The 12444-nt window shown below is 58.1% G+C and overlaps 1 protein-coding gene across 3 annotated transcripts in view; it reads left to right on the top strand.

Annotated features, from left to right (window-relative positions):
- The first annotated feature begins 681 nt into the window (after positions 1–681).
- Positions 682–12444, top strand: part of TNFRSF11A (TNF receptor superfamily member 11a) — a 60008-nt gene continuing 48245 nt past the window's right edge. The window contains exon 1 of one of the 3 annotated variants that reach the window (XM_043889110.1): positions 682–843. In XM_043889110.1, the coding sequence (XP_043745045.1) occupies positions 769–843 (75 nt within the window). In that variant the 5' untranslated portion in view covers positions 682–768. Of the gene's footprint in view, positions 844–5400; positions 5924–12444 lie in introns of those variants that run through there. The other 2 variants (XM_043889109.1, XM_043889111.1) reach the window with 2 other exon arrangements.

Genomic DNA, 12444 nt, shown 5'->3' on the forward strand with positions numbered 1-12444 from the left:
TCTTTCTTTTCTTCTTTGGCCAAGGCGCGCCGCTTGTGGGGTCTTAACCAACTCATTTGAAAAGACCCTAATGCTGGAAAAGACTGAAGGCGGGAGGAGAAGGGGACGACAGAGGATGAGATGGTTGGATGGCATCACCCACTCGATGGACTGAGCTTGAGCAAGCTCCGGGAGTTGATGATGGACAGGGAGGTCTGGCGTGCTGCAGTCCATGGGGTCGCAAAGAGCTGGGCACGACTGAGCGACTGGACTGAACTAAACTGAACTGAGCTGAGCTAACCCCCAGGGGACTGAACCTGCGCCCTCGGCAGTGATCGCGAGGAGTTCTCCGCCTGACCCTTGGTCGCGGGGCATTCGCTTCGGGAGGTCCCGGCCTGGAAGCCTGAGCGCGGGCTTGGGGCGCGCGCCGGGCGGGCCGGGGCCACCGGGCTACCTTCTTTCAGGGGAATCTAACCCCCGAGGGTCCCGGGATGCGGGCCCGCAGTGTCTGCGGGAGCCTCCCGAAGGCAGGAGCTCCGCGGGGGCGCGGCGAGAGCCCCCGGATCACCTCCAGCCCCAGAGCGCGCGGGACGCGGGCGCCGCCCCCAGAGTCCCGGCCCCGCGCCGGGCGCTGCCGGAGGAGGGCGCAGCGCGGGCCGGGCGGGTGCCAGGGAACGGGGCGGGACTGGGCGGGGCTGGACGGGGCGGGGCGGGCGGACCCGACGCCCCAGGCCGCTGCGCCTGCAGCAGAGGCCTCAGAGCGGGCCGCCGTCCCCCGCCCTCCGCGCCATGGCCTCGCGCGCCCGGCGGCGCCGCCCGCTGCCCGCGCCGCTGGTGCTGCTGGCGCTGCTCGGCCGGCTGCAGGTAAGGAGGCCGCCCGCCCCGCTCGCCCCGCGCCCCGGCTCCCTGCGCGCTCCCCGCGCGCGGTGCCTCAGCGGGGCCGGGGGCTCCGAGACTCTCACGGAGCCGGGGGGCTGAGGATTTGGGGCGGAGAGCGGCGGGGGGTGCGGTCGTACGGTGGGAGGAGGGAACCGGGGGCCGCAGGGATGCTGGGGTGCAGAACGGGGAGTTGCGGGACCCGGGCACCCGAACGCGGACACCTCCAAAAGCCACACTTAGGGGCAGGCGTCGGTGATGGAGCGTCTAGAGGGGCCCCCGCACGATCGCTGCCGCGGAGACAGCGGCGTAGACACTGCCCCTTCCCGTGTGGACGGACTCGAGAGAAAAGTTCAGAACCGCAGGCAGCGCCCAAGTTAAGCAACTGTCCTAAGTAGGATTCTCCTTTCGGGCCGTCTGAGCCCTCGGTCCTTGCCTCTACCTGCGCCTCGCACCGTCTCCCCACAGCCGCTTGGCGGCTGTCGGAAGGTGGGCTGGCTGATGCTCGCCCCGCGGCGGTGTCCAGCGCGCACGCCGAGACAGGGTTTGGTAGTTTAGTGGCTCAGACGGTAAAGAATCCGTCGGCAGTGCAGGAGACCCTGGGTTCTCCTTCCAGAGCTCCATCCCTGGGTCGGGAAGAGCCCCTGGAGAAGGGAATGGCAACCCACTCCAGCATTCTTGCCTGGAGAATCCCACGGACAAAGGAGATTTTTTTTTCTGAAAAAGGAAATAAGAAAAAAAAAAAAGAAAAGAAAATCAGATTACTTTCTTACGTTCCCCTCTTTCCTTAAGTCTCCCTTCTCCCCTCCGATCCCACCGCCCCCCCACCCAACTCCCCCGAACCTGCAAACAGTTTAAGATCAACCGGCTCAGGTTCCGGGCCAGAATGACATAGAATCATTTCTCAGAACCCCTGTGATGATGTTGGGACAAAATAGTGTTCACAGTTGGAAAAACCAACGCACCTGGGGCGCTTGAAGTCAGCCGGGGAGCCGGTGAGTAGGGCGCTGCTCTCCGGAGCAGCCCAGGACTCCCCTCTGCGGCCTTTCCCCTCGAGTCCCGGGGGCTGTTCAAAACTTAAGGGGGCTGGGGGGCCGGGAAACCAGCGTCTCCCGGATCCGGGTTCCCTCCCCATCCCAAGTCCTCTGGACAGAAGTTTCTCTATCAGATCACTTGGTCCAGTTGCCAGGTGAACAAAAGCAGTTACTGATTTTCTGTTCCCCTGGAGGAGAGCTATAGGGAAAGCCAGCCCCACAGTCCTCCGAAAGCCTTGGAAGTCCCTCGGAGGGAAGGGCAAGTCCTGGTGGTTTTCTGCTTTCAGCAGTTTCAGATTCCCCTGCTCTGTTAAGACTGGCTTAGGCTCTTGCTGACAGCTTCCAGAGGGAACAGCGCTTCTAGGGCCCTTTGGAGTGAGGAGAGATGGCAAATCAGCCTGGGACTAGCACCTGGACCGGAGTACAGGCTGTGGGCTGGAGCAGACAGTTCTCAGGAAGATGCGGCCTGTCCCCTTTCTGCCTGCGGGAGCCTCTGGGAATGGCTGGGGGCAGGGAAGGTGGGAAAGCCTGAAGGCATTTCCTCATTGTAAGCCCTTCAGGTGTTGCCTAACGAAGTGTTCAACAGGTTGGACGGGTGTGCTGCCTTATTTGAACCACAGGATGAGGGCTCCAGGGAATAGCTACCACCTGAGAAAACCCTGCTCACTACACAGCATAAAAAAAAAAAGCATCTCACAGTGTTAATTGCAAAAACTTCATGTGTACATATATGTATGTACATAGTGCTGTAGGTTCTAACACTGACTGCAGTCTCTATCAGAACTTTTCCTTCTCAGGACTTCCCTGGCAGTTCAGTGGTTGACTCCATGCTTCCAATGCGGGTGACACGGGTTGGATCCCGGGTAGGGGAACTAAGATCCCACATGCCTCACGGTGCAGCAAAAAAAAAAAAAAAAAAGCCAAAATACCCATTTATTTCTCAGAGCTATCTTTCAGCAAGTGCTATCTACTCTCCCCCACTACCCCACCCTTTCCCTTTGAGCTGCATGAATTATGTGCATTTTAAAATCATACCTAAACAGGAAATGGGGCTTCCCAGGTAGTTCAGTGGTAAAGAATCTGCCTGCTGATACAGGAGACTGTGGGTTCAATCCCTGGGTCGGGAAGATCTCCTGGAGAAGGAAATGGCAACCCACTCCAATATTCTTGCCTGGAGAATTCCATGGAGAGACGAACTGGCAGGCTACAGTCCATGGGGTTGCAAAGAGCTGGACACAGCTCAGCAACTAAAAAACAACAGCAAACAGGAAACAGTGAAGTGATGAAATGATTAGATGAAAAGATTAGAACTGGAATGGTTCTAATCACATGATGTAAGCATGTGCCCAGTCTCCCCAGTGGAGATGCGTTGATTTTGAGCCGGGGTGGTCGTGTTCCCCCCCGCAGAGACTGTGGCTCCAAGCACCGTCCTGCAGTTACGGCTGCTTTTGGCCCACCTGTTCTATCAGTTCAAAGAAACGAATTGCCTTGGTGATTAGTTCTCACCTGCTAGGCAAGGCCTGAAGAACTGTTTAGTGTGGGGGAGTGGGATAGGTATCGCTTTTGTAAAAGAGTTGGCAAAAACAGCTTCCAGAAAGTGCCTTATCTGCAAGCATTGTATTTCATTTCATTAACATTATATTAAATCGATTTAAACATACCTGGAAGGCTATAATGTTTGCCTTTTAAAACATCCCTGCGATTGTATCTCTGTGCGCCTGTGTCAGTGAGGGCATGTGAGTTCAGATAGAAGAAGAGTATTTGTCTACAGAACGAAAAACATTGAAAACTTTTATGTTGATCGTTCTGCTGTTGGAGTTGAGAAACTATAGGAGCAGACTGTGTTCATCGAGGTAATTGATCACACAGCCGTGTTTATCCCTAGTAATCCAAGACCTAAGGGCAGAGTTGCTCATACCTGGGCCAGCAAGCGTGTTTGGTATTTGGGATGTAAAACCTTGTGCTGATGAGACAGAAGGCCAAGATACAGCTGGGTCTTCACTGTCCAGTCAAGAGGACAAGGCGGGTGAAGAGTAAGACGGTCTGTGACACGAGGCGGTGCAGGGAAGGAAGGAGGGATACAGCTGGAGGAACCAGGAAGGGCTTCGGAGGGGGATGCTCCCGAGGCCATCTTTGAAGGACGGCTGGGAAATCAGGGGTCCAAGGCAGTTGGGGAAGAAAGCTCTCTATTGGAGAAGTTGGCTTGAATGGTTTAGGGCTAAAGCAATCTTGCCAAGAAAAGAAAACCCACATATTTTTATGACTTTATGGCTAGCACATAGCACTCTGTAAAGCTAGCTGAATTCAAGGAACCCTGCGGCAGACAGAACAGTAAACATTTACAGTCTTTGAGATAACACTTGTATGGCTCTTGTCGAGGTGGTGAGGTAGACTAACCAGGAACAGAGAGGTCGTGGGCCCTGGAAGGCCCTTGGGGAGACCCCACCGAGGAAACCCCCGGGTGGGGCTGCAGGGTTCACGGGTGCCCGCCCTGGCCCGACAGTCTCCCTGCCCTGCCAGCCCATCCTGGCGGGAAGACCTGGCCATGTGTTCCTACTTTGTTTAGAGAGTCACAGACTCCAGGATCAGCGCCCTTTTCGTTGGTTTTGTTGATCACAGATATTTCAAATGCTCCCCCCCCCCCATTATTTCCTTCCCACCACTTCCCCTGAAAATGGCACATCTGTAATCTGAATGTATTCTCTGTGTTGATAAGGAAATATGAGTTTGCTTTTACAGTTATCTACCAGAAATTCTTATGCCAGGAAAACTGAAACAATAAAGGTGTATCTTTGAAGGTCAGTAAATCAGTGTTTTATGAGGCCATGAAAAGGGGAGTTCCAAGCCAGGGCCTCCTTTGCAGAGAGTGCTGTTTGAAGAAGGAGCCACGTGAACTTTCTCTGCTAGCTCAGTATTAAAATTCCCCCCATTCTGTTTTCCTATTTTTGAAGTGAAGTGCATGGGAAAAGAGAGCAGAGTGTTTTCCGCATGTGTGTCCAGAGGAGGCTGGCGGGCCCGTCTTGCTGTGGATGTGGGTCTGCATCCCGCCTGGGCAGTCCTCAGCTCTCCAAGTGACTCACGCCCCGAGGCACCCACCCTCTGGCCAGGGAGGCGGTGGACAGCCATGGCCTGTCTGCTCTCTGCCTGCAGAGTCCAGACCCCAGCCCGCAAGAGAAGCAACACCCGACCCCACCTCAGCCACCCCTGCCGCGGTGGTTGGGATCCTCCCCCACCTTCGCCGGCAGCTGATCCCACCACCTGTAACTTCCCCACCAGGTTCTTAGGCAGTCAGGCCCTTTCTCCTTATGTGTCCCTCCGGCTGCCATCTGGGAGCTTAGACATTCAGTCGTGTCAGAGTCTTTGTGACCCCACGGACTGTAGCCCGCCAGGCTCCTCTGTCCATGGGATTCTCCAGGCAAGAACACTGGAGTGGGTGCCACTTCCCGACCCAGGAATGGAACCCGTGTCTCCTGTCTCCTGCACTGGAGTGGGTCGCCATGCCCTCCTCCAGGGGGTCTTCCCCACCCAGGGATTGAACCCTCGTCTCCTGTCTCCTGCATTGGCAGGTGATTCTTTAGTGCCACCTGGGACGCTCCAAGCCCTAAGCTGCCACGTGGGACCTTCCCGTGGGACCCACGGCTAGAAACACAGATTAAACTCCGCTCATCCTTTCCGCCCCAAACCAACCTCTGAGTCTGAAAAAAAACCCAGAGTGAGACGGTGGGCTTCGGCAGAACAGAAGACCTGGTGGGTCTGATTTCTCAGCGAGCTCCTGAGGTCTGACGCTGAGCGGCGGCGCGCGGCCCAGCACGTATCTCTGCCCTCCATCCGCGGGCGCTGTCAGCCTGTTTCCTGCCGGGCCGGCCTGCCGGCTCCCCCAGCCCTCCCCCCTGCCTGGCCCTGCTGGTCTAAGGCAGCCCCGTCAGCATTTACGCTCTCGCCTGCGTGGATGTGTGCTCACGATCCGTCTGTCCGCGTCCTGTGGGCCAGCGGTGACCTCCAGCCTCAGGTTTCCGTGGGCTGCCATGTTCAGGGTAAGAAAGAGGACTGTGTTGAACGCGTTCATTTAGCTCAACAAAAGGAGCGCCTCCTCCCGGCGGGACGCCGCGGAGAGCAGGGCCCAGCCCTGGTCTCCAGGCACCGCTCAGCCTAGCCGCGTGCAGACGGAACGCGACAGGACCCCGGCGTCCCCGGAGCGCGCCCAGAATGCGGTGCGCGCCCAGGGCCAGAGAGCCTTCACCGGCTTGGAACCGTCGGGGGATGGCCCCGTTTTCTTGCTGTGCGGCTGTGCACGTCTAAGGCGCAGAAAGAGGGCAAGGGGGCAGCCTGTGGGCGGGGGTCCGAGGCTGGTGGGTGCCCTGCCTGGCGGTGGGAGCGGCTTGGGGGGATAGCAGGGGTGGACGGAGTCCAGTGTTTGGGGTAATTACAGAGGGCAGTGTTCCCGGGCTGCAAGGGTAGGCAGCGAGAGGGAGGCCGAGAAGGGCCTTATGTGCAAATAGTCTAGGTTTTACCCCTGCGTGTTGTGTGCCGGGGAGGGACGCTGTCAGATGTGCGGGTTGTGGGGAGCAGCGCCATGGGGAAGGGGGTGGGTCCAGGGGGCGGGAAGGAGGCCACGGCCCCTGCTCTGGGGAGGAACTTGGAGAAGCTTGAATGGGGTCAGGAAGGTGGCGAGATAAAGGAGGCAAGTGCAGGGTGCCCCGAGCTGTGCCGGGTGACGAAGACACAGGGGCAGAGGATGTGGTTGGACCGACTATTAAAAAAAAAAAAAAGTGATAGATGTCCGGACAACACAGCTGACCATTTGCTGATATTTTTGCAGTTTATTAAGGAAACTTCTTAGTTCAAATCCAACTCAAATCAGTTTCAGTTTCAATTAAAGGATTTCCACCCCCCCAAACAATAAAGAAGAATGTAGTTTAGGATATGGAATCCCATTTGCTTCGGATTATCGGACTATCGTATGGGGAAGCAAAATTCCTTAGAGCCCCTAGAGGTAAAAACAAGCCAAGAGCCCCAAGGCACTGGGCCCTGCAGGAAATTTGTGTGCTCTGGAATTCAGAGCCATTTCCTGGCCTAAAGGTGTCTTTGAATCAGAGGGTCAGGATGTAGGCAGAGTTTGAAAACTCAGGACTAAAGAGATAAGCAGCCAGCGGTCCCCCGAGCCCATCATCAGGGCTGGTGTGACCTACGCCATGGTCTTCCCACACTGCCCTCAGCGCACCCGCCCCCAGCTCAAGCCGTGTTTACCTTGGACGGCAGCTGGGCAGAGCTCTTTCTCCTGCAGGAGGCCCTTTTTCCTGGTGGATGTCGGTGCCTCAGCTGAGTGTTTCCCTTTCGCTCTGCCTGCCCCCTCTGCGCCCCCACCCCCAAAAGCCCTGGCCTCACAGGTGACACAGAAGCCCTCCTGGCACAGACAAAGGCAGAGTGCTGCCAGGTCTCCAAGTGGCAGGAAGAACCATCGGCAAAAAAACCGACCCTTTGGGTTCATTGGAATAATAATAACTCATGACATTTCCTGTTCAGTGTTCACAGTACAAGAGCCACTTCCTCCAGCCACCAGAAATTTGAAGACTTTCCATGAAAAATGAGGAAGAAAAACTCTTTAACGTGTTGTGAATGTGATGGTTAAATCTGGGAGGTGGGAAGAGAACAGGGGGTCTGTCACACACGTCCTGTTAGCACCACGGCCTCTGCCAGCTCCTTACCTCCCCCAAATAGGAAGTGAGCCTTCTTTTCTGAGGTTCTGACTCTTTAAAAATATTTGCTCCTCTCCGCAATGTGCATGCATGCACACTAAGTCCTTTAGTCGTGTCCTATGCTTTGCGACCCCATGGACGGTAGCCCGCCAGGCTCCTCTGTCCACGGGATTCTCCAGGCAGGAACACTGGGGTGGGTTGCCGTGCCCTCGCCCAGGAGATCTTCCTGGTCCCGGGATTGAACCCGAGTCTCTTATGTCTCCCGCATTGGCAGGCGGGCTCTTGACCACCGGCACCACCTAACTTAAAAGCATGTCCTCAAGTAGCACAGACAGCTGCCAAGTGCCTGTGCAGTTGAAAAACTGTCAAGGGCTCCCAGTTCTGTACCCAGGGTAGAAAAGCAGCATCATGTCTGAAACGTGCGTGTTAACGGAGACTCTGGTCCCTGTTTCAAGCCTAGTGGGGATTAATCACATCTGCTCTGGCCCTGCTGTGCATCCTTCAGGAATTCTCCGCGGCCGGAACGTCCCTGAGGCCCTAAATCTAGTACTGTCACAGTGCAAGCCCGCTTCCTTGCATTTGCTCTGTCTGGGCGTGAAGATCCGCTGGTCACTGTCTCTATTTTCGTGTTTCTCTCTTTGAAGACTGTCAGCCCACTACTTCCTCTTACTCAAGTTATTCATGCGACTTCCTTTAACCTCTCTGTCAGCTTCTTTCTTTTCAATTCTCTGGATCCTGGCTTTGCAGTTTCATGAGGCGCTCTGGAAAACAGACCTCCCGTATGCGCCTGAGCCCCAGGACGCCCGCGCCTCGTAGGGAGGCTGAGACAGCCCGTCTGAGTCCCTCACAGTTAAGTGGGTCTAACGCTGCCAGGAGGGTCAAGCCAGGTGTCTCAGGCGTGCAGGGCAGGACACAGGGGCCCGCAAAGCCTCTGGGCCTGGAAGGAAGGACGGACATGAGGCCGAGGGCAGAGCCGAGCAGGAGGAAACCAAGGCCTGCTGGTGTCTGGGCCCCTAGCCGGCCGGGACAGGACAGGCCCTGGCCAGGTGGGGGCAGGCCTCAGCCCTGGGGAGGGGGCGGCCTGGACCCTGGGGGCTGAGAAATGCACATCCCCAGGCCCCAACGTCAGACACTCTGCGAGTGGGGCCCTCCATCAGTATCACACCCTCCGCAGGGGATTCTGAGGCACGCTGGCATTCGAGACCTGCTGCTGTAGACGTCAGAGTCCACGGAAAGATTTGGAGCTCAGAGCTAAACGAGTATTGCCTGATGACTGTCTTAAACGCACCTGCCACGTGTCGAAGCCCTCCCACGTGCCCGGCACATACGAGGTGCTGCTCGCAGATGTTTCATCCCCACTCCAGCTCGCCAGGAAGACAGGACTCATGCCCGGGGCCCCGTGAGCACGGCCCATCCGGGGCAGGCGTCTGCCCCGTGAAGCGGCCCTCACCCCACGGGAAAGCCGCTTCTGCGGTCGCTGCGTGACGGGCAGGGCGCAGACAAGGAGCGCTCCTGTCTGGGGGTGCAGAGAGGGGAGCAGGCTCCTTAGGGCTTGGGGAAACAGCACAGCCGGTCTGCATCTGTGGGGCCTGCTCAAGGAGGCTCGTCTGCGGAAGGCGCTCTGTTGCTGACTGTCACCAAGCAGAAAGGAAAAGGCTGTGACTTTAAGGCTGGGTTTAGGCGGGCACCCTGGGCAGCCTCAGCTCAGGGTCCATGTGCAGGTCGCTCCCTGACTCAGGAGGAAAAGAAATGTGACAGACTGAGTCACCGCTGCCACTTCCCGACGCAAGGGCATCTCTGACTCTGCAGCCCTTGGGCGCCGGGAATAAGCTGTCCTGTCCCTGCTGGGCCAGGCACCCCAGCCCTGCCCTGCATTTGTCAGGACGTCCCGGGCGTGTTCATCCCGTTCTGCCGCCCCCCAGGCTCTGTCCATGTGGGGGGCTGGGGGGCCCCTTCTGAGGGCCTTAGGTTTTCCTTGTCTCAGTTGGGGTCCCTGTGCCCAGGCCCCTGAGGTCCTATTTATGTGTCAGGTTACAAATGACCAAGGCACCAGGTGGTTGGATGGCATCACCGACTCCATGGACATGAACATGGGCAAATTCCGGAAGCTCGTGAGGGACAGGGAGGCCTGGCACGCTGCAGTCCATGGGGTCGCAAAGAGTCGGACAGGACTGAGCAACAGCCAAGACCCTAGAATGGAGAGCTCGTCCTCGTAACTGCGTGGGGCGGTCCTCGGGACGAGGGATGCGGGAGTGATGGGCGCCCGCTGCTCTGCGCCCGGACAAGGGGCCGGGGTGGAGGGGGGCGTCCAGGAGAGGCCCTGTCCTGACGCCAGCTGGAGCGGCCGCGTGTGGGCCAAGCGGGCCTGCCTTCCGTCCCGTTCAAGAGCGAATCCGAGCCCAGGAAGGGATTTCCGATCTTGGTCTGGCCACCTGTTCCCCCCATGGTGTCTCTAACCCTGCCCCCGATTGGCAGAGCCCTTCCGAGCCCGTGCTAGGGAGCGTGAATCTGATTCAGAACTCGTAGGAAACCATTACAGTTTTCTGTAAGGGGAAGTTGTAAGATCACAATCAGCCCTTCAGGAAATGTTATTCATTAATTTACCGAGAATTTGAGCATTTGCTGCGTGCCTGGCACTATGCCACTCTGCTTATCACGCACAGTCTGAGTGGGCCGCCTTGTCTCCTTGTGAAGTAGAAGGGAGATAAGGGAGATGAGGACAGGAAAGCCTCGAGCGCGGTGCCTGGCAAGCGGGAGACGTTCCGTGAGGACCAGCTCTGCCCTGCTCGCCCCCTCGAGCCTCGCAGCGTCTGCTCGGCGGTGGGCGGGGCGGGTCTCAGGTCCCTTATGCGGATGGAGATTATGGTACCGAGGCCGGAAATGCGAGAAGTCCTGGCTCTCGGGCCTTGATGTCATCTCTGACCTTGCTCCTCCAAGACCAGCAGTGTCAGCGTCACCCGGGACTTGTTAGAGAACCTGCATCTTTCTGAGAGGTCCAGGAGGCTCGCTTGCGCAGTGCGGGTTCAGAAGCGCTGGTCTCTGAACAGTGGAGGAGAGTCCGATTCCCGTACCGGGCGCCGTGCGGCGCCAGGAGGTATTGAGTAATCTTGGGTGGCTGAGTTCACGTTCTTTGAAAAGTGTAGCTCAGTTGTGGCTGAGACAAGAGAAGGTCGAGCTCCATTGTGTGTAAGAAAGAAAGGAAGAGGGACGCGTTCAGCCAAGCCCAGGGATGGCCCTGGACGTGGGCTTTAATTCTTGAAAAGCAAGACAGATGAGGTCTGTCGAGCGTGGCAACGACTGTTCCAGAGGGGCGCCGTGGTGCTCCCCTCCCAGCCGCCGACCCCGGGAGGGTCTCCCCTCCGCGGCTCCCCGGGCCGTGGTCCTGCGGGCCCCGGCTCAGCACCCGGAGCGGGCTTCGTCCTTCCTTGAACGTGGGATCGAGCCGAAGTCCTAGGATGTGAGCCCACGAGGCCGCTGGAGGCTGTGAGACGCGTGGGGGGTCAGGGCCTCATGGCTCAGAGGCCCAGGACAGGCTCCGCAGGAGAGACGGGCCGTGCGCCCGGCAGGGGTGGGGGACAGCTGGCGATGGACCGGCGGCCGGGGCGGGGAGGGCGCGGCGAATCTGGGGGTCAGGGTTGACCCGGGAGCCGGCGGGCTCGCCAGAGTGGCATGGGGGGTGAGCGGGCCCCGGGGTCTCAAAGACAGGCAGTTCGCTCACTGGAGGTCCTGAGCAGGGGGTGACCCCGAAAGTGATGTGGGGGGCAGGCAAGTGGGGGAGGTGGGGAGCGTGCCGTCGACTGGGAAGAGCAGGAACACAGAAACCCACCGCAGATCTGCGGAGAATGGGTGCATGGGATGCTTGTACATGTATGGCCGAGTCCCTTCGCTGTTCACCCAAGACTGTCACACCATTGTTTGGTCATCGGCTGTACCCGCTACAAAAGAGAAAGTTTTTTAAAAAACAAAACCGCCGGTGATCCTCCGCGCCACTGGGAGAGGAGACAGTCCGGGTGGACGTGAGACCTTCCAGCACAGGGGATGAGCAGTCCAGGTATGAAACCTTCGCTTAAAGGACAGTGGCCGAGGCGGGGGGTTCACTGATCGGCCTCGCTGACCCGGCCCGAGCGTTGAGCAGGACCGCAAGGCTAGAAGAGGCCGGGGAGGGGCGCTTCTGGCCCCGGTCCTGGGCAGGGCCGCTGGGGAGACGGCAGGAGTGGATGGGGGCGGGACGGGGCAGGTGTGGGGGCCTGGGAGACCTGAGGGGCCTTCATCTCGGTCTGACCCATCTCTGACCTTGCCACTCGACACCCAGCGGTGTTGGCATCACCCGAGAGCCTGTCAGAAGTGCAGACCCCACCACTGAGAGGCGCCTCTGAATTCATTTTCCAGGTGATTTTGTGCACATTTGAGCAGCAGGCCGGGGGGCGTCCCTGGCGGTCCAGTGGGGACTTCACCTCCCAGTGCAGGCTGACCCCTGGTCAGGGGGCTAAGATCGCACCCTGTGGCCAAAAACCCAAAACCTAAGACAGAAGCCACATTGTAACAAATTCAAAAAACACTTTAAAAACGGTCCACATCAAAAAAAAAAAAAAGGAAGAAAAGAAAGAAAAACAAGGGGGGCTTGGGGGGGGGGCAGTAAAACAGGAATTTTTTTTTTTTAAATGAAGCAGCCCAGGGCAGCCTAGTCCCTTCCCTGGCCCCTTTGGGGTCTAAAGGCCTTATTAGCTCGGCGCACTCCCACCATGGGCTTCCCTGGTGGCTCAGCTGGGAAAGAATCTGCCTGCAATGTTGGAGACCCGGGTTCGACCTCTGGTTCAGGAAGATCTCCTGGAGAAGGGAATGGCTACCACTCCAGTGTT

Source organism: Cervus elaphus, chromosome 27 (assembly GCF_910594005.1).
Source record: "Cervus elaphus chromosome 27, mCerEla1.1, whole genome shotgun sequence".
NCBI lineage: Eukaryota > Metazoa > Chordata > Mammalia > Artiodactyla > Cervidae > Cervus > Cervus elaphus.